The 24,536-nt window shown below is 43.3% G+C and overlaps 2 protein-coding genes across 7 annotated transcripts in view; one reads left to right on the top strand and one right to left on the bottom strand.

The window, feature by feature from the left end:
• The window catches only part of efr3a (EFR3 homolog A (S. cerevisiae)), a 51,214-nt gene extending 35,358 nt beyond the window's left edge, over positions 1–15,856 (top strand). For 4 of the 6 annotated variants that reach the window (XM_077505955.1, XM_077505917.1, XM_077505907.1 and 1 more), the window contains 13 exons: positions 1,151–1,202; positions 3,067–3,239; positions 4,851–4,926; positions 4,998–5,159; positions 5,376–5,507; positions 7,195–7,262; positions 7,339–7,466; positions 7,792–7,842; positions 11,553–11,638; positions 12,498–12,546; positions 12,617–12,720; positions 12,790–12,839; positions 12,912–15,856. In XM_077505955.1, coding sequence (XP_077362081.1) covers positions 1,151–1,202; positions 3,067–3,239; positions 4,851–4,926; positions 4,998–5,159; positions 5,376–5,507; positions 7,195–7,262; positions 7,339–7,466; positions 7,792–7,842; positions 11,553–11,638; positions 12,498–12,546; positions 12,617–12,720; positions 12,790–12,839; positions 12,912–13,017 — 1,237 coding nt within the window. In that variant the 3' untranslated portion in view covers positions 13,018–15,856. The remainder of the gene's footprint in view (positions 1–1,150; positions 1,203–3,066; positions 3,240–4,850; positions 4,927–4,997; positions 5,160–5,375; positions 5,508–7,194; positions 7,263–7,338; positions 7,467–7,791; positions 7,843–11,552; positions 11,639–12,497; positions 12,547–12,616; positions 12,721–12,789; positions 12,840–12,911) is intronic. The other 2 variants (XM_077505926.1, XM_077505945.1) reach the window with 1 other exon arrangement.
• A 423-nt stretch (positions 15,857–16,279) lies between these two features.
• Positions 16,280–23,976, bottom strand: cyp7b1 (cytochrome P450, family 7, subfamily B, polypeptide 1). Its single transcript, XM_077506923.1, has 6 exons — positions 23,754–23,976; positions 22,630–22,766; positions 21,775–22,374; positions 18,931–19,140; positions 18,680–18,858; positions 16,280–18,599 (listed from the first exon to the last, which is right to left on the bottom strand). Exons 1-6 carry the CDS (start codon positions 23,834–23,836, stop codon positions 18,318–18,320), a joined length of 1,491 nt encoding a protein of 496 aa, XP_077363049.1. The 5' UTR covers positions 23,837–23,976; the 3' UTR covers positions 16,280–18,317.
• Positions 23,977–24,536: the final 560 nt, after the last annotated feature.

Genomic DNA, 24,536 nt, shown 5'->3' with positions numbered 1-24,536 from the left:
CTCTCATCTTTCTTTTGGTAGATTCCATGTTTTGATAGCAATAGAGCACCATATTGTGTGGGCCTTGCAAAATCAGTCCAAATCCAGGAAAACAGCCGGGAGCGAAGAGGATTGCTTCTGTGAAAATGGCTGGGAGTCGATGAGTTACAATAGAACATTTTTATACGTTTTTGGGAGCAAATTAGTTAAAAAAAAAGTTTTGTTTTGTTTTGTTATCCTGTTTCCTAACCCCAACCCTAATACGGTCCCCTAATTTGCCGGCAACATTACCGGCCAACATTTAGGCCAAGTGTCAAGCACATTTGAGTGATTTGAGTCATTCTGGACTGGCGAGTCCCAAAATGACATCCGTGTCTTTGAAGGTCTCTCGAGTAAACGTGTGCATATAACCGGTTTGACGGTAAACCGTGATATTAAAAGTCATGATTTTTTTTTAAACCTCCAAACTTGGCCAAACCGGTAAGCTGTTTAGCCCCGATCACGACCCGAGGCGTCCGCATTAAATGGGCAGCAGCGGCCTCGTCTCATTTTTTACGTTAACGATGATAACGTTGCTAATTAGCATCGGTTAGACATGTTAACAACACGGAGCGTTTTATGTGACTCGCCTGTGCTAAGAGGACGCGTGCAACGAGCGAGCTGCAGGATGGCTGAAGGAGGTGAACAATCATCATGGGGCAAACATTTTACTGTTATGCTAGAAATAAATGTAGCACCGATGTGTCTATAATTTTCTTTAAGGGTTCCACCATTTTGAAAATCAGTTCAAATTCTAAAGTGTAACAAAACATCACGTTGGAATGTAAGTACGCATTTTCTATGTATGTATCAAAAACAAAAAAAAAAACCTAAGAAATGACATGTACATACTCTTAAGTCGAAGTACACATGCACATCCTGAGTCGCCACATGCACTGTCCCTGTTATTCTGATGGACATCCTGCTGTGTCAGTGTCCTGGCCAGCAGGGAAGCTAATCCAGCAACCGTGCTAACAGCAAATCCTCCCTCCACAACACGATTAGACCCCCCTTCCATCCACTCGCAACAACACCCCCCATCTCACACAAACTCTCACCTTGTTGTTGTTTTCGTTTTTTGTTTTGTTTTTTCCTCTCACCTTCCGGGACCTGCGGGGCTTGTCGGCTTCAGGCATCAGGGGACCAAGAGGATCCAGACCATGTTGCTCAGCTCCCTCATCATGGTCAGTCATCACAACATAGACTTACTGTATGAATCCCAACATTAGGTTCCTCTCCTAAGTGAGGATCTCGTCCCGAGATGTTGTCATCCAGAGCGAAGGTACAAGTCCCAAGAGAACGTGAACGGTCCCAATATGTTCTTGTTCCAAGGGAACATTATTGTCCCAAGGAAAGGTCTTCGTCCCAAGCGAAGCTTTTATTCCATAGTATCCAGGGAAGGTTTTCTAGTCTAAGGAAGGGGTTGTGATCTAGAGTGTCTCTTAACGGAATGGACTTGTCCAAAGTGAAGGTTTTGGTCCTGAGAGAATGTACTGGTCCCAAGACAATGCTATAGTCTCAGGCAAAGGTTCTAATGCCAAGAGAATGGAGAAAGTTTATTCTCGAGAAAATGTTTTACAGTCATTTCAAGTAAAGGCCCTTGTCCCAAGTCTGGCTTTTGGTACCAATAGAATGTCCTATTCCCAAGGAAACTGTCTTGTCCCAGATTATTGGTCCAGTGCTAATCAAATAAAGAAGTTCCCAATTGAGGGTTCGAGTCACAAGAGAAGGATTTGCTGCCAAGGAGTCACAAGGGGAAGGTCTAATCCTAAGAACGTGTAGATATAGAGGCAAGAGAAGTGTGTAGTCCAATGTAGGGGTTGTAGTCCTAATAGAAGGTACCAGTCCAAGGGGAATGGTCTTGTCCGGGGTGCCCAAGTCCGATTCGGTTTATTCTCAAGAAAATGTTTTACAGTAGGTAGGTAAAGGTTCTTGTCCCAAGTCTGGGTTTCGGTCCCAATAGAATGTCCTATTCCCAAGGAAACCGTCTTGTCCCAGATGAATGGTCCAGGTTCAATCAAAGGTTTTTAATCTAATAAGTCATTCCCAATTGAAGGTTCTAGTCACAAGAGAAGGTTTTGCTACCAATGAGTCCCAAGGACCTAAGAACGTGTAGGTTTAGAGTCCAGAGAAAGCTGTAGTCCGGTGTAGGGGTTGTAGTGCTAAGAAAAGGTACCAGTCCCAAGGGAATGGTCTAGTCCAGAGGTGCCCAAGTCTGGTCCTCCAGAGCACTTATCCAGCCTGTTTTCCATGGCTCCCTCCTCCAACACAGCGGAATCTAATAATCATCTTATCAGCCAGCTTCGTAGAAGCCTGATCATGATCCTGATCATGAATCAGGTGTGTTGGTGTAGAGAAACATGTTAAACAAGCTGTATAAGGGCCCTCGAGGACCGGACTTTGTCACCCCTGGTCTAGTCTACATAAAGGCGTTGTTCCTAAAAGAGGATTCTAATCCCAAGAAAATAGTCCTGAGAGAAGGATCTAAAGCTAGTGCTCAATTTATCAGCAAGCTTTGCAGAAGCCTGATAACGATCCTGATCATGAATCAGGTGTGTTGGTGGAGAGAAACATGTTAAACAAGCTAGATAGGGGCCCTCGAAGACCGGACTTGGGCACGCCTGGTCTAGTGTCAATAGAAAGTGTTGTTCCTGAAAAAAAGATTCTAATCCCAATAGAATAGTCCTGAGAGAAGGCCCTTACTCCTGTAGTAAAGTTATACTCCATAGAGAAAGTCGTAGTCCAAAGAAGGGCTTGTAGTCCCAATGGAAGTTATTACTCCGAAGTGATCGTTCTCGTGCCAAGCAAAGGTTTTATGCCTGAGAGAAGATTGTAGTCCAAGAAAGGAAGTTGGAGTTTGACAAAAGGTTGTAGTCCCAAAACAATGATCAAGTCCCAAGACAATGATCTTGTCCTACATGAAGATTCTAGTCCCAAGAAAGGTTTTATTTGTATATAAAGAGTAGTTTCTGAGAGAAAATACTTGTCGTTAAGATTCTGGTCCGCATCTCAGTTTGAGTGCTGTGACTTGCTGGTCGGTGCTTCCAGGTGACGTCGGGATTCAAGTCCAAGTCGATGTCAGGCGCTCTGCCGTCCCCCTTCCTGGACCCGCTCTTCTCCATCTCACTGATGGAGGACAGCGAGCTCCGTCAGCTGGTGCTCGAGATCCTGCACAACATCATCGACCGACACGACAACCGCGCCAAACTCCGAGGCATCAGGTGCCGCTACCGCCGCCGCGTCATGTGGGGATTGGCTGCTGCATTCGGGCAGAAACGGCACTTCAGTGTGGCGGTGTTGCTACGAATCCAAGCTAAACCTGAACCCAAACAAATGGGATTGTGTTTGGAATGCTCATCTCGTTTCATCTGTGAAGACTTCCCTTCCCCCACTGGATGCAGTAGGGCGTGTCCTGCCTGGATGCAGCAGCCAATCATAATTCCAGGAGGGCGTGTCATGCCTACAACTCCACTGGCATTCATAAGAACATGCCACGGACACTCATATTCAATCATTGCTGATTTGTAGATGCTAGATATTAAATACTACAGATTTTTAAGCGCTCCACGCTAAATGCTGGATGTTAAATACGCCCCATGCTAAACGCTGGATCCTAAATACGCCCCATGCTAAATGCTGGATGCTAAATAAGCTCAATGCTAAATGCTGGATGCTAAATACGCTCCATGCTAATTGCTCATTTCTGAATGTAAACTATTAAATGCTTGTGGCGAAATAATGCTCGGTGGTAATTGTTTAATGTTCAGTGCAAAGAATTGCTATAAATGCCAGATGGTAAACAATGCTACAGCTTAATCGCTAAACGCTGGATACTAAACTCTTAATGCTAATTACTAAATGTTGGATGCTAAACTAAGCTAAATGAAAGATTTTTGGGTAATGCTATGTGTTAAATGTCCAATGCTTGCTACATAATAGTACCCACATCAAAGTGCTAAATGCTAAGTGCTGGATGCTAAACTCTAAATGCTAATGAATAAATGCTGGATGCTAAACTAAGCTAAACGAAAGATTTTTGGGTCATGCTAAATGTCCAATGCTTGCTACTTAATACAATGCTGCTTACTTAATAGTACACATTTCTAAGTTCTAAGTGCTAAATGCTAAGTGCTGGATGCTAAATAATGCTAGATTCTAATTGCTCATTTCTGGATGCAAACTATTAAATGCCCCGTGCTAAATAATGTCCCATCGTAATTCTTAAACATTCAGTGCTAACCATTGCTACATGCTAGATGGTAAACAATGCTACAGATTGATCGCGAAATAATGGCTGCTAAACTCTTAATGCTAATTGTTATGTTGGACGCTAAATAATGCTAACTGAAAGCTGTTGAATGATGCTAGGTGCTAAATGTTCAATGCTTGATACGTAATATTACTCGTTTCTAAGCGCTTCAATTCCGGATGCTAGATAAAGCTAATGTTATCGTGCTAATTTCTGGTTACAAGCGATTAAATGCCTGCTGCTAAATAATTGCTTACTGTTCAGTGCTAAGTATTGCTAAATGCTAGATGGTGATCGATGCTACAAATAAATTGAAATGCCGGCTGCCGAACTCCTAATGCTAATTGCTAAATGTTCGATGCTGAATAAGGCGAACTGAAAAGATGTTGAATAATGCTGGATGCAAAATATTCAATGCTAACTAATGGTACATGCTGATTGCTAACATGATGCTAAATACTTGCTGCTAAATAAAGCAACATGAGAATTGCTCAGTGCTGTTAAATATTGCTTGATGCTAAATAATGTATACTAAATGCTAACTGCTAAATGCTAATGTGTAACTGTGTGCGTGCTGTTGAAGGATCATCCCCAACGTGGCGGCCCTCAAGATCAAACGGGAGAAGATTTCCAAGCAGGATGTGGCCTTCATGAAGAAGGTTGGTCAAAGTCACCCCTGAACCGCGGTGGCCGCGGAATCCGGTTAGCATACGTCTCTGTTGTGCGCCAGCACGGCCAGCAGCTGTACCGCCACATCTACCTGGGCTGCAAGGAGGACGACAACGTGCACAAGAACTTCGAGCTGCTCTTCACCACGCTGGCCGTCCTCACCATCGAGCTGGCCAACGAGGACGTCGTCGTCGAGCTCGTGCGCCTCGCCGTGGCGCTGCAGGTCGGTACGACACCCGACTGGCTTTCGAGACAGGGTTCGCTTCAACTTCCAAGTCAACCTTCGACTTTTCTCGACCATAACATGCTAAATGTCACTAGTCACTAGTCGTGTCGATCCAGCTCAGGGCGGCGGCCATTTTGCCACTCGCCGTCGACTGAAGATGACGTCGCAGTTGCTCGTGCGACGACCAATCGCAGTTTGCCGGTTTTCTCGCAGGACATGGCTTTGTCCACGGAGGAGAATTTGTCCATGTGGCTGCGTTGTGGCGTTTTGGCCTTGGTGGCGGCGTACCTCAACTTCCTCGGTCAGATGATCGCCAACACCAGCTTCTGCCAGCACGTCAGCAAGGTCAGCACACCTGCAATCGCACACCTCACAACTATTTTTGACATTTGTACGTACACACAAACCTTTTTGCCGTACCTCCTCACTCATCACTCAAAGTAGGAATTTAACGCAATTTTTTTTCCTTAGTTTTTATTCTTGGGGATTCTTTTTAGCTCAAACATAAAAATAAAAATGTTGCTTGGAAAATTAGTACCGGTAAGTACAGCTAAAAAAAAATAAAAAAAAAATATATATATATATTTTTTATTTATTTATTTAGTACAATTCCAAATTGATTTTAAATGTCCTAAAATCGATTTAATTGAAATTATTTTATACTGTCTTGCACTTATTTGTGTACCGTGTTCCCTCGTTTTTATCGCGTGTTCATCTTTTGTGGCCTCGCTGTTTTTAAAACATGCTTTTTGGTTTGTTTAGATTTTTGTTGTTTGCGCGACCGTATTCCCTCGAAGCCTACGCCCGACCGGGGACATACGGGCAACCGCTGGTTCGTCTCGACGAGACCGTTCCAGCGGTGTCTGTCTCGTCGCTGCGCAACATTGCATTCCGGAGATAGAAGGCCGACAAACGGCAGATATTTTTTTTTTACCCGGGATGGAAACCACCATCGGTGGGGTAACTTTTTGAAAATGGTCGATGTGCTGGCTGGACGTCTTTGGGGGGCCGTATCTCTCGAAGCCTACGTCCGACTGGGGACATACGGGCATCTTCGGATTCATCTTGATGAGACCTTTTGCATTGTTGGAGATCGAAGGCCGACAAACGCTGGTGGGGGAACTTTTGAAAGGTGTCCTTTCTGGACGTCTTTGGGCGGCCATATCTCTCGAACCCTACGTCCGACCGGGGACATACGGGCAACCGCAAATTTGTCTCTGCAAGACCTTTCCAACGCTGTCTGTCCCGTCGCTCCATGACATTGCATTACGGAGACAGAAAATATATACTGTGCTGTATAACAAGTAAATTAAAATAACATACTTTTAATGAAAAAAAATGAATGTAATTGAAAAAAACAACATAAATGATGAATGAAAAAGCATTCTAATTAACTAAAAATCATACCAAAATGATAAAACATACATAAGAAATGAAAAAATATATATACTGTGCTGTATTAAGTAAATAAAAAATATGCATAAAAAATTTTAATGGAAAAAACAAATGTAAATGAAAAAAGAACATGGATCATGAATGAAATAGCATTTATAATAAAGTAAAAATCATATCAAAACGTTAAAACATAATAAACAAAAAAATAAATAATTAATGGGATTTATTATTTGATTTTTATTTATTTTTTAATGAATGTAAATTTCCATTATCGTGGGTACTTTTTGGAATGGAATATCCACGATAAACGAGGGAACATTGTACTTCAAAGGTTAAACAAATAAAAGAGGGGTAAAATATCAACGAAAGTGTACGTCTAGTTTGTGAAAAGTAATTTTGCGTGCAAAACGATCGACTTGCTCATGCGCCACACGCTTGAGCGCAAGCCCCGCCCTGTGGCCGAGGGTAACAACATGGTGTCCGTGTTTTCAGTTGGACACTCTCTCTCTCTCTCCATATACAGTTCTGGCTCGATGAAGCCATGTCTGCCATCTAGTGGTGAATGTTTGCTGAAAAACACCATTTTTGAAACTTTCTGATGAGCTTTCTTCCCCAATCGGCTCTTTTTGACTTCCAGGTGATCGAGCTGCGCAACATGGACGCTCCCTACCTTCTGCCCGAGCACGTCTTCCGGGACAAGTGCTCGTACGTCGGCCTTCTTGTCACGTGGATGATGGTTGACGACGACGACGACGTCACCGTCCTTTCTTTAATTGCGCAGGCTCCCCGACAGCCTGGACAGGGACGACGGGGCGCTCTTCTTCCAGAGCGCCGACATGGCCGACAGTCTGGCGGGAGCCGGCTACAACGCCGACCGACTCAACGTCCCCTACGTGCCGCAGGTCACAGGTCAGCCGCGCGCGCCGCCACCGTTTTTAACCTTTGACCTCAAAACCCTTTCTTCACTCTCTTTCCTTTTCTGATGTGTTGCTTCCTTCACTTTTTTTTTCTTTTTTTTTTATCCATCGTATTTTCCAACAATGTCTGCTACAACTTGCGTGCGGACAAATTCTCGGTTGGCCAGTTCCGGTCCTCGAGGGTTCCGGAGTCAGGTGCGCTAGTGGGCGGGGACATCTCAAACCTGCAGGACTCCGGACTTGGAGGACCGCAATTGGTCAACCTTGAAGGTTGACAATGTTGCCATGTGACTTTGATCTTCCCCCTTTTCTGTCAGTGCTTTACACTGTTGGAAAAATCCTGCACAGGTGCAAACAGACGTCCAGAGGTAACCATAGCAACTGTCGTCACCGTAGCAACACGACCACCACCCCACGTGACCTTTTAGAACAGGGGTTCTCAAAATGTTGGGGTCCGGGATCAAAGTCTTCCAAGATTTGTTTGTTTTTTGTCGAGTCGACATTATTTTGCTCAATTTTGCCTTTGCAAACACTTGATGATGCCTGTCAATCATCGACAAAAACAGACAAACATCATTTGGATTTCAGTGCAACCTTATAAAATAGATGAGAGAAAATTCTTTGTAAATCCAATTTTGATTGGTCATTATGAACAAACTTTTTTTTTTTTTTTTTTTTTTAAATCAACTTCCATGTATGACTTTTGATTTGTATCATATTTGATACATCTGGTCACAGTGCTTTAAATTTGTATTTTACAACGGTCAAAAATCTAATAATAATAATAAATAGACATATCAAACAGTATTTCCAAAAAATCAGACCATTTCCCACTATGCAAAGGTTGCATCGGCTGTGTGATACTGCCCTCTAATGGATTATCCGTGCAATGCATGTGTCAGATCATATATGTCGGGGTTGAGGAAAAAAATATTATCCTCAACTTTATTTCTAAAGCACGTTCAAACAAGCGTCGCTGCATACAAAATGTTGCACGTGGAACCCAAATTGCTCATGCAGTAAAGAACAAGAACAAAAACATAAGTGAGTATACAAGTCAATCAAATTGACACCAATTAATTAATAACAATTTATAAAGAATAATATAATAATGAATAAATAAATATAATAAACATCTCATGAGATAGAGGGCTCAAAATGTCTTGTATTTAATATGATACATTTGGCGTTAGTTATTAAAGAAATAATTTTGTCAACGTTTTACAAAAGCAAATGTTTGTATGACTCCGATTTATGCTTTTAAAGTCAAAACAAAGTCATTTTAATGACTTGAATGCCTTCATTTTAACGCACTTGGGATCTTACAAAATATGAAAATTGACCCTATTTGGACATACGATGTTATTTTGTCCGAATGCATAATTTATTGCGAAATATTTACGTGTTCATTTTGTCTGCCATTTTTAAATTGAGTCTCAGTTTTAGTCCAATTTCAGTTACACTTGTTAGTTTTTTTTAAATAACAATTAATCAACCTCATCCCGTTTTTATTTAGTCTTTATTTTAGTCCAAGAAAACATCATTTTATTCATCTAGTTTAAGTCATGACAATTATTTTACCCCTGTATATTTTTTTTTGTCAGCAGATTATATCAAACCATTTCAGATCTCTTCTTCATGAACTAAAACGTCCATAGACTTTTTTTTTTTTTGTCCAGTTTTTATCAAGTGAAGTACATTTTCGTCTCATTAGTCAACGAAAATGCATACCGATTTAGTCCCAGTTATTGTTTAACTCATTTGCTCCCAAAAACGTATAAATCCGTTCTATTTGACATTTTACCAGGCTCCCAAAGACGTATTTATACGTTTTTTTTAATGTTTTTTTTTTTTTTTTTTATGCTAGAGTATACAGAAGGCTTTGATCCAGTTTCTGCCATGACGAGGTGTCTTAAAGCAATGGTAGTTATTACAACAAAAAAAAAAACAGCCAGCAGGTGGCAGCAGAGTATAAGAGATCAACCAGAGCCATGTTGCAACAATCTCTTTTTTCCATTGTTTTCACCAGGAATGTGAACGATGATGAAACTTCGCTATATTCTGATGCTAATTGCTGCAAAACCAAAACAAATAGAAACATCCTTTTTTTTTTCCTGATGAAAGAAGAGACTCTAATCTTTCTTTTGGTAGGTTCCATGTTTTTAGCGCAATAGAAGACAATATTCTGTGGGCGTTGCGAAATCAGTCCAACTCCAATAAAACAGCCGTGAGCAAATGGGGCTCTTCAGTGAAAATGGCTGCCAGTCAATGAGGTCATGAGGATTTTAGTCGAGTCTAATTTTAGTTTGGTGAAAAATGTGCGTTGACAAGACTAAGACTAATGCGGACCCCCTCGGAGACCCCAGTTTGAGAAGCGCCACTTTTCAAGTGTTGTTTAGTCACTTCCTGTCCACAATATTTTCATTTCCTTTGTGGTGGTTGGAGGACGTCCTTTTTTAGTTTGTTGCAGTCTTGTGCTAGCATCATAGCTAAAAGTAGCGCCGTGAGCGCGAGTGCTGCTGGAACTTGTGTGCTGTACTGTTTACTTGCGTATATTCTGACCAAACTCCTCAACTCACTCCAACATAGTTAGCAAACAAACAAATCAACCTTGAAGCTCCTCAAGTCACTTGAACGCAGTTCCTCCACACCAAAGTTGATACGAGATGCTAGCAAATAAAAAGAAATTCAACTTTGAGCTATTCTGCGAATGGCAAAAACAAACAAAAACAAAAAAAAAACGTCAATAATTGATGTTTTCATTCAAATGAACATGACAACAGATGTTGGGATTCATTTTTTCTGAAAACAAAAAAACAAAAACACACACACGAAAAATTGTTGCTCATTACAGTATATTAACCATGCAGAAAAAAAATTGAAAAATACTTAAAAATCTGAATAATTGATAGTCATTATCATCACTTTTTTCCTGAAAAAAAAAAAATGAATTGGCGCTCATACTGTAATTGCCATGAAAAAAAAAATAATGAAAGTCAGGAAAAATGAGCAAATTGATGCTTATTATAAATGTTCAAAAAATAACATGAATCTAGTTGCTCATTATAATTGCCATAAAAAAGTGTGGCTTGATTTTCCCAGATAAAAAAAAAAAAAAGAAGCAAATACACAATTGCATGAAAAGGGGAAAAAAACTAGAAAAATTATTTTACCTTGCTTAAAATTAGATTACCTAAAAAAAAAATGTATTTGCAGGGGAAAAAAATCCCTTGTAAATTTTGTTAATTATGGATACTCAAACAATTGTTTTTATTCGTTTAATTTACTTATATTTTATAATGTTTTTTCTTTAATTTGACTTTTCTATGGAATGCTCCAAATAGAAACTTCTTTGTCTTACTTGGTGCATTAATTTTGGGGGGGGGGAAATATATCAACATTTCAAATTGAATCCATAGAAGTTACGTTAACTGTGCATTTTATTGAACATGACCTGATCAAAACAATCAATAACCATTGAAATTGATGACAAAGTGACAAAAACACTGGACTGCTCTTTGGGCTACTCTGAATAACAAAAGGGCACATTTGCACTTGGTAGCCATATTTAATGATTTCATTTATACATTATTTATTCATTTAATTATTATGTACCGGTATTTAGTTATATAATTTAATTTATAAATTTAATTATTTAATGAATTGATATTGGGCTGTAAAATGGAATATTTATTTATTCAATATTGATATATCTTTTTTTTTTTTTTTAAGACCCACCCCTAATAATTGCCATGGGGAAAAAAAGAAGGCTTTTTAAAAAAAAATTTTTTTTAATTCCTCTAGAAAAAAAAAAAAAAAAAAAAAAAAGAAACACGCTGATTGCATTTGCCTTGACATTTTCTTTTTTTTTTTAGATGCTTTATTTTCTTTTTCCACCAAGATTTGTTGAACTTGCATCAACCTCTGCAAAAATGTGATCTCTCTGATGTCACCACACGTTCACGTGTGACGGAACGTACGAGTTCCATCAGTTTGATGTATCGGCACTGCCGCTAGCACTTGGGCTAGCGTTAGCCGCGGCGGCGCGAAATGCTAACCGTGTGTCGTCCCCCCGCAGATGAAGAGCGTCTGACCAGGAGGAAGAGCTTCGTGGACGCCATCTCGCTGCAGGTGGACATCCTGGCCAGCAGCCTGCCGGACAAGGTCGCTCACGCTAACGTGCGCTAACGTGTGCTAATGTGCGCTAACGTGTGCTAACGGCAAACGTGGTCTTCCCGCGACGAGGGCGCCAACGGCAACACCTGACCACACAAAGTCCCGAGAACAAATTGAAAGGAAAATAAAATATTCAGAATAATACAAGTAAATGAAGATATCCAAAATATATTTCACACACATAGATAGATATTAGGGGTGTTAAAAAAAATCAATGAGGCAATATATCATATTAGTGTGTGCAATTCTCGTATCGATTCAATATGCAGCCACGTTGATATTTAAACATCAATTCATTTTGGATGGAAATATTCAACAAAAAGTCTTCCAACTTTCAGCATGGAAGAAAGTTCTGTTGGAACATTAAGCTTTAATATTTCATTCAAGTGCTGTTCAAACATGAAACCGGTTTCACAGTTCGAAGCCTCAAATTTCAAAGAAATCAAGCATAAAAATCAAATAATAATTCATGCTATAATAATCAAAACAAGATAGATTAACAAATAAAATCATCATAATAAAACGAAGCTGATGAATCTTGCGTCCAATTCCTCGCCACTCTTGTGAGGCGCTCCCCCTAGTGGCCCGCCAAGTCATTGCTCAATAAGTCATCAACAATGGAGCCGTTATGTGTCGTCACGACAAATATCGCCATACTTGCAAAGTATCACGATTTATTGCGATATGGAGATATCGTCGTCACGCTCATAATTCCCAACAGATGAATGAACATTTCAATTCCGTGACGATCGTTATTTTTTTTTCTATTGATTTGTTCTATGTATGGCTGCTCTTGAAATCGAGTGCAACGCGTTAACTTTATGAATATCGTACGATCCAACTTTAGTCGCAGCTGGCCGAGGAGATCACCTTTGAGACCCTGAAGAAAGCCATCGGTAAGATGATAAGACAATTTAAAAACAAACAAATTGTCATGGCCTGATGATCCTTTTTTGTGGCGGTCAGACACGAGCGTGCTGGAGGATCAAGAACGCGAGCGTCGCCGGCAGGTGATGGAGAAGTTCCAGAAAGCTCCGTTTGAGGAGATCGCGGCGCACTGCGAGTCCAAGGTACTCGCCCAGGTACAGAAAGGTGTTTTGCGGCGACATCGCCTCACCTGTGCGTGTGCGTGCGTGCAGGCCAACATGCTGCACGAGCGTCTGGCGCACATCTTCGAACTCACCATCAGGTGAGTATCCGCCGGTCACGTCATCGCTCCATGCTGGTGACCTGACATGCCCCTCCCCCTGCTTCCCTACAGACCGCCCCCAAGTCCATCCGGCGCGACGTCGGTGTCGTCGGGCCACGCCCAGCACCAGTCGGTGCCCATCTACGAGATGAAGTTTCCCGACCTGTGCGTCTACTGAGCCACATTCTCGTCATCATCATCATCGTCACGCATCAAAAAAACAAAAACGAGCCGCTAGGGGGCAGCAGCACGACACGTGAGTGCAATCACATGATGACATCATCACGTTTGGCTCGTTTGTCACGTCCGCCGATCACCAGCTTGTTGCTGCAAACGCGTTCAAAAGACAAGAAAGTTTCTCGCTTGAAAGTTTGTTGGCACCGCGACACAATTTATCGAAAAAATACCGATATCGCCAATTGCTGCATGAAAAATTTTCATTACGTCACAAAAATGTCACTTCCTTGGGGACATGTTAAATGTCGCAATAATATCGATATTACGATACGCTCACGATAACTATTTCACGATATGACGATACTGCAATTATCGATATATTGCTCAGGTCATAAATCCATGATCATCTACGATCAAACTAATCAGAATATAATACAAATAAAATTCAAATGAATCAACCAATCAATAAATAATGAGTAATTGGTTTGAGCAAACCGCAGCAATGCAGAAAAGGGCCAAACTCAAACAAAACTATTGATCGATGTTTTAGTGCCAGTATCAATAATATCAATATTTGGATCGGTCCGCCCACCTCTATTGAAAACGTTTGAAGGTTCAAAATTGTACTTTAAAAAAAAAAACGGATACTTCAGAGTCTTGCTGCAGTTGTGAACTTTCGAAGGTCAGGAGACCAGAGGAAAGTTCAAAGGAAAGAAAGATGAAGCAAAGTGAAATCCAGCACCAACCAGACACCGCATGTCATCCCACAGGGTTACAAAAGCAACCCCAGAAAGCTCCAAGTTCCGTGAGATTCGGGAGATCTCAAGATGGGCGGGGTCGAGGTTTTCATGACAAACTGTTGTCGTTTGTCCCGTCGTCGTCCATGGTTGTGGTCGGGAAGTTTGATGGTGGGAGGATTTGAGAGGAAAAGCCTTCACGTCACTTTTGAACGTGACTTCACGCACAAGATGCACACCAAAACAAAACAAAAAATGCACCGACATCAACCTGATTATTATTTATTTTTTTTGTCGTAGTTTGTCGAATGTGTGATTTTAGCACTAGATGTTCTATTTTTCTATCTGCTGGAAGACAGGAAGTCTGTCGTCATCGTCGTCGTGTCGCTTTCGACGTGATCGTCAATCGAAATTTGAATGTATTTCACGATTCGTCTTGTCGTGTTTTCGTCCGCTAGCGGCAAACGTCTTTTTTTTTTTTTTTTTTTATGTCGATAAGTTTGACGTTTTGCGGCCTTCACCAGTTGGCTCACTTGACGCCACTGATCTGTATCGATGACTGGATAGCCCATCGCGCCCGCGTACGCCGTCAAAGTCGCAGGGCGGCCATCTTGCTCCTCCCGCCTCCCGAGAGTTGTTCGTAGGCTAATCTGACACTGTCATGTGACACACGGTGACACGCCCCCTTTCAAATCTGCAGCTCGCGAGCGCATCAGCGATGTTCATGCGACCGCTAATTAACGCTAGCTAGCTTACTAGCTTGTAGCATGGAGCCATATTAGCCACTTGTTGATATGTTGTCATTGTGTGTCAAGTTGATTTCATCAACAAGATGAGAGAACATTTCATGTGAAATAATTTGACATCCGAAATGTTAGTCACGATCTTCTTACAAAAAAAAAAAAAAAAAAAGATGAAATGAACGTTGACAGTTTTTGTTGACTAAAACAAATAAAATGAGATTTTCTTGGACTAAAATAAAGACGAAAATGCTCGATTTACAGTCAACTAAAAATTGATTTAAAAAAAACCAAAAAACGAGATGAGGTTGATTAACGATGATAAAAACGAACAAGTTTGATTGAAACTGAGACGACATTTCAAAATGGCGGACGAAATGAACACGATAATGAAACAAGGACGACGTGAAGGAACCAAAACGTTGTCACATTAAATCCAATTTTTTGGATGTACGGTCTCAAATGTGTCGGATGTTATGCCGAGAAGCGTTTAGTGGGAGGAGCAATATGGCCGCCTGGAATGATGCCAACTCTACACTTGCAACGGACCCTTAAAAACAAAACGCACAACTTGGGGCTCCAAAATGTGCTTCAAATGTTTGTCGCAGAAACGAATTTGCTCTTTTCAAGGTCAGTGGTCAAAAACACGATTATTATCATTATTATCATTTGAGATTTTCAGTGAATAACTTAATCTGCAGTTTTGATTTCTTTCTTTTTTATTTAGTTCATTTTAATTAATTTTCTTAGTTTTTATTTGTTGTTGTTGTTTAAAAAATGCTTAGTTTTAGTTTAGTGTTAGTTTTTACAAAATATGTATTGTGAGCAATAAAAATCAATTATTTTAACTCTTTGAAGCAGCTTCTGACATGAAGAGGTGGCTTAAAACAAATGTAGTTATTCCAAAAAACGACCAGCAGGTGTCAGCAGAGTGTAAGAGATCAACCAGGGCCATGTTGCAACAAGCTCTTTTTGACTGTTTTCACCAGGAATGTGAAACTTTGCTATTTTCTAATGCTAATTTCTGCAAAACCAAAACAAATAGAAATATACTTTTGTTTTTTTTCCTGATGAAAGAAGAGACTCGCAACTTTCTTTTGGTAGCTTCCATGTTTTGATTCCATTTAAAATGGATAATGACAGTTAGCACCCACCACTCGTCGCCGATTTTGAAGCATGATATCAAAAGTCGGCAACGTTTCGACACGTTTTTTTTCCACGCGTTTCACACACACACAAAAAGGAACATATCAAATCCTATTTCCCGATGTGGGTGTGGCTTCGGCGCTTCGTGAGCTTTGCAAGTGCTTTTGTTGTTTGTCGTTTGATCATGTGACGATAATAAAGTCGACTTGACACGCAAGCTGGTGCGTCTTCATTTGTCCCGCGCGAGCTGTCGGAAGCTAACAGGAAGTGAACTTTGGCTTATAACGAGGACGGATGTCAGCAGGATCCAGCAAACCAGGTAAATACGCGTTTTCTTTTGGAAAAGTGATACTTCACTTATTTATTAGCCCATTATAGCAATAAAAAGTGAATATTTTGTCGAGAATTCATTTGATCCTTTCAAAAGACATTTTGCAACTTGCTGTGGACTGCAAATGACATCACAATGTGCTCAGGTGAGCTGTGATTGGTTGCCTGAGCACATTGTGATGTCATTTGCAGTCCACAGCAAGTTGCAAAATGTCTTTTGAAAGGTACTAATTGTACATGGAAAATAATGAAAGGATCCAATGAATTATAGACAAAATAAGTCATTTTTTTATTGCTGTAATGGGCTAAATAAGTGTAGTATAACTTAAGTCATTTTCATGAATATTCTTTTACTTTACACCCCTCAAAATGTTTACTGGCATTTATTTATTTTTGATAGCCCCTATGGACAATAACAGCAACATTGTGCAATGAGTACGAGCGATGACGTGTGTATGTACTTTTACAAAAAATACCAATCAGGGCAACTCATTGCCTAAAAAGAAAAAAAGGATGCTTATTTTTGAGGATCTTAACGTACAATCACCAAAACCCTGTTGAGCTTGACGCACTCATCACACCCGGCAAAAAAAATATTCCACACGTGAAGGTTTATGATGCCATTTTCAAAGAAATTCTGCTTCCAACGTGGGCTGCGAGCAGCTCGAGTTTTGTACTTTGTATTTGTATAGTGTATATTTTTTTATTTTTTTTAAGGTGGGTTATTGTGCTGCTATTTCCCAAAGTAAAAACCGATGTTTGCAAATGTCTTCTTTTGATGAAGATAATCCATCTCCTTTTAATCAGGCAACAATTAGTGTTGATATGCTTCAATTGATCATTTTGAATTTCTAAAATGGCTCCAAATGATTGCTCGATTATGAAAATACTTGTCGATTCATTTGATCATCAATTACTTTTCAATGAATCCTATTTGGATTTCTCCAACTTTGCCGCTCGCACCGCAACACTTTTATGTCGCCATGGAAACCTCATTCAGCCAAGGATTGTTTTTGTTTTTTTGTTTTTTTGCCTTTGCAATTTTATTGAACATGACAAATACATAATGGGAAATACTGTCGGCTACATCATGTTCAAAAGGGATAGGAAGTCTTCAAAGAATTCATTTCCTGTTCCAAAATCCTCACAAATTGTGTTTGATGACGTTCCTTGGAAGTATACAAATAGGGCAAGGTTGCCCTCAAGTGGTAGCAATCGGAATTGCCCGCTCATAATTCCTCCAAATTGCACAGAATTCTCCACATACGACGGACTCTTGACTTAGTGTACAAAGTGTTCAAATGGTATCTCAAATGAGTGACGTGTGTAACTTGGGCAGTCATCAAGTTGAGCCGATTCGAAGCCGTTTGGATGAAATAACTTGACGACCGTGTAACGTTAGTTAGTGGAACACTTTGGAGGATGAGAAAGCAGGAGGAGACCAGACGCATTTGTTCTCTAATTAACAACGTTGTTTACAGCCACAGCACTTCCTGAACACCCGTCAGCTGACCAACCCGAACCAATCAGGAGCTAGCTAACTTAAAAGTACATGATTATTTTTTAATTACAGGATACAGCACAGTATATATTTTTTTCTTTTATGATGTGATTTTTGGTTTATTATGAATGCTTTTTCATTCATCATTTGTTTTTGGGTTTTTTTAAGTTACTTTTTTTTTTTTTTTTACTTGTAAAGAATTCAAGCTATAATAATAAAAAAAAAAAAGACGCCTCTACAAATCTAATATTGGGGTCGAAGGTACTGAAAAAAAAAATGGGGGTCTTATTTTTCAAACCAGCACATACTGCCCACTTGTTAATTATTATTATTATTATTTTTTAACTTGTTAAAAAATAGTGACCACCTCAAGGCCTTATACTGTCTCCGAGCTGTATATGTCTCATCTGTGCGTATTTTTTCTATTTTCGTTTATACGGTAGTCAGCTCGCGAGATTCGAGGAGCAAGATGGCCGCAGTGTGACTTCAACGACTTGCATGGGCGCGTCCGGGCTATCGGCTATCCAGTCATATATACAGGTCAGTGGAATAAACGCATCGGATTGAACCGGGCTGAACAGCGGCCAATGGCAGCCTGGCCACACCCACTTTCTGCCGTTCAACAAAGTGGGCGTGGCTTGTCAAGCTAATGTCACGCTTATGCTCACATCTTAAACTGCACTCGTCACAATGTTAGCTTAGCATAGCTTTTCAGCCGTTAAAAAGTTCACGTTGTTTATGTTTGAATAATCGACGCTTCAGCCCATGAAAAATGAAAAACCGTTTCCAGAGGACCTCGGCTCACAAACGCTTGTCAGAAGATCCCGACAATCGGCAGACGGCGACGCTAGCTCGCGGCGGCGCGGTAGCGGAAGCGCACGTCGTTGGCGGGCCGCGGGATGCCGAGGCCGGCGCGGCCGGCGTCGGGGCGCGCCTCGGGCTGCCCCGCTTCCAGACGCAGATCCAAGTAGAGCAGCAGCAGGCACACGAACTGTTTGATCTCATTGACGGCAAAGAAGCGTCCGGGGCAGATGGACGCGCCCGAGCCAAACGGCATCAGGTAGTGGCGCAGCTTTTGGCCGTCCTTGAAGAATTCCGTCTTGCGGGCGAAGCGGTCGAAGCGAAACGTCTGACGGGAAAAACAAACAAAACAATAAAAGGATGACAAGCGTGACAAAACGGGTCGGGCGGAGATGTGGAGAGCGCTACCTGCGGCTGGTCGTAGATGGCGCCATCCATGTGCACGCTCCGCGGGTACAGCGCCACGATGTCGCCTCTCCTCACCGCCACCTCGTGCTCGGCATCGAGACGCAGGGTCAGGTCCTCCTGAGCGACGCGGATGTTGATGGACGACGAGGACAGGCGCAGGCTCTCTTGGACGGCGCTCTCTGAGGACCCGCGTGGAAGTCAGACCCAAGAGACGGGAAATACCCCAACGCGGCTAACAGGAAGTTTCCTACCCAGAAGAATCATGTTGTCCAGCTGCTCTGCGGTGAGCGCCAGGTCGGCGCTAGCGCTGAACCCGCGTCCGCCGCTGCGCCGCAGCACGCTTCGGATCTCCTGGCGGACGGCGTGCAGCGCCTCCGGGTGCCTCAGGAGGTGGTACGTGGCCCAGAAGGCGGCCGGCGCCGTGTTGGCCACCGACGCCCACAGCATGGCCAAATGGTGCGCTGAAAGGAAAACGCCAGTGAACCAAAGTCACGTTGACACCCGCGCGCCGTTTCTCAATGGGGGGTTAGGGGTCAAGGATCTCAATCCTCAACCCGGAAAGGGCATTCCACCCACCCGTTTCCGACTGAGGACCATGGTCTCAGATTTGGAGGTGCTGATTTTCATCCCAACCGCTTCACCCTCGCCCTGCAAAGCGCCCCCACGCTGGAAACGGATCCGACTTACTGCCGGTCGTAAAGGGACTGAACAGCCCATACCAGGGGGCTCGGTACCCCGTACTCCTGAAGCACCCCCATAGTACTCCCAGAGGGACAGGGTCGATGGCATTCTCCAAGTCCACAAAACACATGTAGACTGGTTGAGCGAACTCCCACGCACCCTTGAGGATCCTGCTGAGGGTGTAGCGCCGGTCCACTGTTCCACGTGAAGTATATAATTTTAGTTATCTATGCAGATTCATGCCCCCATCCCTGTAAAAGGCCCCCTGGTTTGACCCAAACCTGCTCGGACACATTTTCCTTTCTTCTGACCCAGCAGACATATGTCGGGGTTTTCCAAACACGCGAGCTACACGTGCTACACGTGAGTGAGTGAGCCAAGACCAGGTGCAAGCTATAAAAATGTCTTGCCCGCAAGATTTATGAGCAGGAAGTTACACGTGAGCTTGCGTAACCACGAAGTTCATGCAGAGGTCAGCTTTAAAATAGACCAAAGGTTGCGGGCCTAAATTTGCGTGGAGTAACAGTGCCCCCAATGGTCACAAAATAGTACTGCACCAAGTTAAACTCCTATCTTGCAGTGTACTCTAGTGGCCAAAGACATTCATGTGAATAATTAGGCTAATATGTAAGAGTGGGCAAATTTTTTAGTGCCCAATAACGTGACTTATCTTAAGATGTTACGCCCAAAGAAAAGGTTTGGGCGTGGTCTAATAAGGCTATAAAAACCAGTGCATCCCTTTGTTCGACGGATTTCTGATCCCTTCTGGCCAGAATATATGTCTTGTTTGTATGTCTGTGTCAAATAAATCTTTTTGTCTACAGCTTGAATCTCGGCCCGGCACTCTGTTACTTTTTTTCTTCTAGATTCTGAGTTGTTAAACTTCTCCTTTAAAGCGAATACATGCGAAGACTCTCCTTCCAACACCCGGGATGCATAATATATACGATCACTCTTGGAGAGGACAGTCGGAGACCCCCACCCCTGACATATCTCCCCTGAGCGTCGGCCCGGCGGGAGGGCGAAGACGGCCTCCGCCGGGACGTAAATCTCGGTCCGGCCGTCTGCCTCTCGTCAGACCTGACGAAACAAACACGGCCAGGACGAAAAGCGCACCGCTCCTCCTGAATCCGAGATTCGACTTCCCGAGGGACCCTCCTCTCCAGCACCCCTGAATAGACCTTACCAGGGAGGCTGAGGAGTGCGATCCCTCTATAGTTGGAACACACCCTCCGGTCCCCCTTCTTAAAAAGGGGGACGGTCTGCCAATCCAGAGGCACCGTCCCCAATGTCCATACGATGCTGTAGAGGCGTGTCAACCACAACATCCCCACAACATCCAGAGCCTTTAGGAACTCCGGGCGGATCTCATCCACCCCCGGGGCCCTGCCACCGAAGAGCTTGGAAAGGTCTTGCAACCACCTCAGTGACTTCGAGCCCAGAGACAGGAGAACCTACTTCAGAGTCCCCAGACTCTGCTTCCTCAAAGGTATGGTGTGTTCGTAGAATTGAGGAGGTCTTCCAAGTATTCTCCCCACCGACTCACAACGTCCCAAGTCGAGGTCAGCAGCACCCCATCGCCACTATACACAGTGTTGATGATACACTGCTTCCATTTCCTGAGACGCCAGATGGCGGACCAGAATTTTCCTCAAAGTCGTTTCTCCATGGCCTCCCTGAACTCCACTAATGTCTGAGTTTTTGCCTCAACAATGGAGGGACGGAACGTGGTCCGTTTGGACTCGATGTCCCCCATGGGATGTAGGCAAAGTTCTGCTGGAGGTGGGAGCTAAAACTGCTTCAAGCAGGGGACCCCCAGCAAACCCAGACAAGAATACATTTGGGTCTGACGTGTCGGACAGGTATCTTCCCTCACTATCCGAGCTGGAAAACCACAAGGTGGTGATCGGCTGACTTCTTTGCATCTCTCTGCACCCGAGTGTCCAAGACACGCGACCACAAGTCCGACGACACGACCGCAAAGTCGATCAATGAACTGCGGTCCAGGGTGTCCTGGTGCCAAGTGCAGGTGGGTTTCCTCTGGTCTCTTGCGATCTTCCTAATCTGTTGGAATTTAGAGGATTCTGGGGTTGGTGTAAGATTCTGGTTTTGTAACCTTGTGGGTGGCAGCTGGTGTTTGGTTGGTGCTGGATTTCACTTTGATGAATCTTTCTTTCCTTTAATATTTCCTCTGGTCTCCTGACCTTCTGAAATTCACGACTATGGTGAGACTGAAGTATCCGGTTAAGGTGAAGGGTGATGAGATTTTTAATCGGTTTCAGGTGAACTAATGACAAATTGACACATACGCACATTAAAAAGAGCAATGATGATATGTTGAATCGGTAAGACTGCCGAATGAACAATTCTGAGCTCCTTCTCCCTCTCAAAAAAACCAGAAGTTTTCTACTGACCTGCTTTGTCGCCATCGCCCATGACGGGGTGGTGCTCCAAGAGCTGAGCACGGTGCCGGATGAACTGCGACGCGTCCGTCCAGCCAAACATCCTGGGCGGCGCAAAGTAGTCAATCAGCTTCTGGCGGACGGCGCGGACGCCGCCCAGCAGCCGGACGGGAACCCGAGCAATGAGCAGCGGGAAGGCGTCGTCGAAGCGGATGAACCGGGCCCGGAGTCGCGCCGCGTCGCCGTGCCGGAGGCCGTCGGCGGCTCGACCGTACAAGGTCAGGAGGCTGGCCTCGAACACGACGTCCAGGCAAAAGTCGTAGAGGCCGCGCGCGCGCCAGGCGCCGTCGGCGTGCAGGTGGTCCTGGCGGAGGAGCAGCATGAGGTTTCCCATCATGCCCTGCGTCAGCGCCGGCAGCTGGTCCCCCTGCAGGAGGCGGAAGGCGCGGCGGATCTGCTCGGCCAGGCCCGGGAAGCTCCCTTCGGTGACGGGCGGGTAGCCGAAAGCCGCCGGCGCCGCCCGCCCGCTGAACTCGTGGAAGTCCAGCCGGCGGCCTTCCTTGATGATGCTGGGGTACATCAGCGGGTCCATGACGAACGTCATGTAGCGACCTGCCGCACACACAAGCCATGCTAGCTGCTGGCAAAACGAGCCCCCCCCCCAAATCGTCAGGGTTGTTCAAAACGTATCTTTAACCACCGGTTAAGTCGATTTAACTGATCGTAACTTTAACGGCACTCTTAACTTGTTGTTCCAAACTCTTAACTTTGACCGTCTGAGGACCACCGCTAACTTTTTCACTCATTCACTGGCAGCCATTTTCACAGAAGCAAAACCCTTCACTCCAAAAATGAGTGTCGACCAACCTGCAATGTGAACGGTGAAAACGTCTCCAAATTTCTTCTGCTGCTCCTCCAGGAACTTGTGAGCGTCTTTGCGGAACTCCAACGCTTTCCCCAGGAACGGAATCCAGCCGTTGATCAGCGGAGGTTCGCCCGCACGACTGACGCGCACGCACAAAAAGACGACACGTCACCACCGGGAAAACGACGTCCGACGGTCGGCGGGCCGAGTGCAAACGTCGCCAAAGCAAGCAAGAAAAGATGCGGGCACAAAAATAGGAGCTTTGGCGATCGATCAATCCGACAAAAATCAACCTTTATACCCGGGATTAAAAAGTTGGCAATCACCAAAACTGATGATGGATGGACGGACAAAATGGATGGACAGATCCTATGACCAGATAGAATTGAAGGATGGCTGGATGAATAGATGGATGGACAGATGGATCAACTGACATATAGAAATGAGTTCTGCTGGGGGTTCCTGACCTCGAGTTGACCCCAGAAGTAATTAAGAGCAATATCGGTATCTCAAAATGGATTTCCGTGGCCAGGAATACATATTCGGTTTCTCTTATCTATTACATTTACATCTTTAGATGCACGTTTGTGGACATTTCACATGCTGGAGGTCGCGACCTGCAGCTGACCCCAAGAGGTCAAACTCGCAACGCCTCCAGTCTGAAATGAAATCTTGAAGAACAAAACCGAGAAACTTTCATGCTTTCTTTTCATTTTGTGCCACATTCTTGTGTGTGATAACAACAACTAGTCTACTAATGAATGGCCGAATAATATCCCCCAAGATGCATTTCACGTGCCCCCTTGAAGACTGATCGAGGTCCGGGGGAGGATCTGATCCTCCCGACGACCATTTTGTTGTCGTCAGGTGCCTTGGAATTGAACGGCGACCAGTCGAGGTTCAACCTTTACACTCGAGCTTCTTATCACTTCGTCAATCATTTGCCAACCGATCGATTTCACAAACAAACTTCATTAGTCGGACGTCCACATAAGTGGCTTGCTGTTTACTGGTGACAACTAACCAACTAACTAACTAACTAACTATCTAACGGGCCATCAAGTATGCAGGCTGAAGACGACAAAGTTGGATTGTGACGTCACGACCGAGATTTGGCGCCACTCACCTCTTCCGGCGGCGGCGACTGATGACGACGAGCAGGAACGCGACAGCGACGAGCAACAGCGTCCACGCCGGCGCCGCGAACATTTTTTCTTTCTTTGTTTTTCTTTTCTTTCCTTCTTCTTCTTGACGCCTCGCCTGTCACCAACAACAAGTGTCGCCTTGGGCCAAGACGGCAGCTTACTAGTATCAGGACGTGCGTCACTTCCGCTTACCTGCTTGAAACGCGACCCCGCACCGGAAATGACTTCGTTTCCCAGCCAGCGTCACACGCTCGCTCGCCCAATTCCAAAGTTAAAAAAAAAAAACAGCGTTTCATTAATAAAATAAAAAGTAAAAAAGTGCTTTTTTTGGGGGGGGGTTGTTACTCAATTTAGGAATATTAGTTGGAGTAAAGCATGGCGCAAGAACTACATTTAAAAATATTACACAATATTTACCCAGCAAGCATGCATGTTTTACGATTTGTAAATATTGATAACAAATCTTTTTTTTTTTATAAAGTTGTACCGGAAAGTGTAATACTTTTTTTTTTTTTTGATTGCCCAATTAGTGCTTATTATTGGAAGGATATTGAAAATTATTGCGTGTGAATGAAAACACAAGATTATATTGGATGGTAAAAACGTTACACATTTTTTAATTAACTTTAATTAACTTTGGTAAATGCTTGTTGTAATTTGTATGTTTTATTGGTAAAAATTTTATATCCATAAATGTAAACTTCTAAAGTTGAAACCTTTATTCAAATTATTTTTGATTAAAATTGCCAATTATTTTAATGATC

This window comes from Festucalex cinctus, chromosome 1 (assembly GCF_051991245.1).
Source record: "Festucalex cinctus isolate MCC-2025b chromosome 1, RoL_Fcin_1.0, whole genome shotgun sequence".
Taxonomy (NCBI): Eukaryota; Metazoa; Chordata; class Actinopteri; order Syngnathiformes; family Syngnathidae; genus Festucalex; species Festucalex cinctus.
Note: the sequence above shows the minus strand (reverse complement) of the source record. Positions and strands in the feature narration are given on the sequence as shown.